We start from the raw sequence: 1572 nt of genomic DNA, 5'->3' as shown, positions 1-1572 counted from the left end.
CCTGAGCCCGACCCTGGTCACACCCTGAGCCCTGACCCGGGTCACACACTGGGCCCTGACCCTGGTCACACACTGGGCCCTGACCTGGTCACACTCTGAGCCCTGACCCTGCTCACACCCTGAGCCCTGACCCTGGTCACAGGCCGGGCCCTGACCCTGCCGCCTGTTCTCTGCTCTTCCCTTTCATCCAGAACTTCGTCCAGATCATCAGCAACCTGCTGGCGGAGGAGAACCGGGACAAGTGGGAGGAGGCGCAGCTGGTGAGGGCGCGGTCAGAGCAGCAGGTCGGCCAGGCAGCGGGCGCCTCCCGGGCTGAGCTGGCCCAACGCTGGGTTCTCACCCCCGTCGGCCTCGCCCGTCGTGTGGCTTGGAGGAGGTCGCTTAGCCTTCTGAGCCTCAGTTTCCCCGTCTGTCAGAGGACGGTAGCTCACCTCGGGGGCTCCGTGAGGACAGGGGGTGCGGGGTGTGTTGATCACGTGGTGCTCGTTGGGGTGACCAGGACGCAGCGGTTCTTTTTCATCGGGAAAGGGTGGTCCCTCCCTCCCTCCCAGGCTGACCTGCCCCCGGGCAGCACTCAGGGGGACAGCAGGAGCCCAGGGACCCGCTGTCCTCCCAGCCTGGCCCCTGGCACAGCAGCCCCCCCCCCCCGGCCCAGTGTCCTCGTCTATGAAGCGCGACGGGTACTCGAAGGTCCCGACCCCGCTTCCCAAGTCAGGCCCGGAGCCTGCGGGCTGGGGAGTGGCCAGCAGGACCCCAAAGCTGAGGGGCAGGTGGAGGAGGTGGAGGAGGTGGAGGAGGTGGAGGAACAAGGTGTCCCCGGGCGGAGTGTGGGACCCTCGACGACACCCCCTGTAGCTCTGGTGGTTGGCGCTCTCGTGGGGCTGCTCCCGTCTCTGAGGCTGCCCCCCCCCCGCCGCCCCCCAGATGGGCCCCAACGCCAGGGAGCTGTTCCGGCTGGTGGAGGACTTTGTGGACGTCATCGGCTTCCGCATGAAGGACTTGCGGGACGCGTACCAGGTGACAGACAACCTGGGTAAGCCCCCACCCCCGCTGAGCCCCCACGCCTCTGCTCGGAGCCCTGTGCCCGACCTTCCTGCCTCAGTTTCCTCCTCTGTGTACATGGGCAGGGCCAGACCCCCCCCAGGCAGCGTCTCAGGTCAGCTCTGTGCACAGACCTGACACGATGCTGGCAGGGGCGGCAGGGGCGTCTCAGACCCAGACAGTGTCCTGGAGACCTTGCGTCCTGGGACACGCCACGACCCTCATCCACAGCCCCCGGGGCCGGGCCCACGCTTACCTCCACGCCCGGGGCGTCTGCTCAGGGGGCTGGCCCACCTCACGGGTACGCGGAGCCGTAATGGGCTGGGACCCAGCCTGGGGCCTACGATGACCACATCCCACATGCCTCGCCGGGGCCGTTTGTCAAAGCCTCCCCCACTCTCTCTGCACACCCCTCCTGCACCCCACACCCCGCACTTTCCTTCTGCGTCACCCCCACCAGGCCCCGTCGTCTCCTTACTGTCCTCGCGAAGGCGGGGGTTAGGGGGACAGTTCGTCCCTGTCCCTTTTTGG

General features: G+C 67.9%; 1 protein-coding gene across 1 annotated transcript in view; it reads left to right on the top strand.

Moving 5' to 3' along the window:
- ADGRB1 (adhesion G protein-coupled receptor B1) overlaps window positions 1-1572 on the top strand; it is a 5355-nt gene that overhangs the window by 1494 nt on the left and 2289 nt on the right. Inside the window, exons 4-5 of the mRNA XM_014539979.1 lie at window positions 192-260; window positions 925-1033. Of these exons, the coding sequence (XP_014395465.1) occupies window positions 192-260; window positions 925-1033 (178 nt within the window). The remainder of the gene's footprint in view (window positions 1-191; window positions 261-924; window positions 1034-1572) is intronic.

Source organism: Myotis brandtii, unplaced genomic scaffold, assembly GCF_000412655.1.
Source record: "Myotis brandtii unplaced genomic scaffold, ASM41265v1 scaffold2325, whole genome shotgun sequence".
NCBI classification, from domain to species: Eukaryota; Metazoa; Chordata; class Mammalia; order Chiroptera; family Vespertilionidae; genus Myotis; species Myotis brandtii.
The sequence above is the reverse complement of the archived record's forward strand: the minus strand, read 5'-3'. Positions and strand labels throughout refer to the sequence as shown.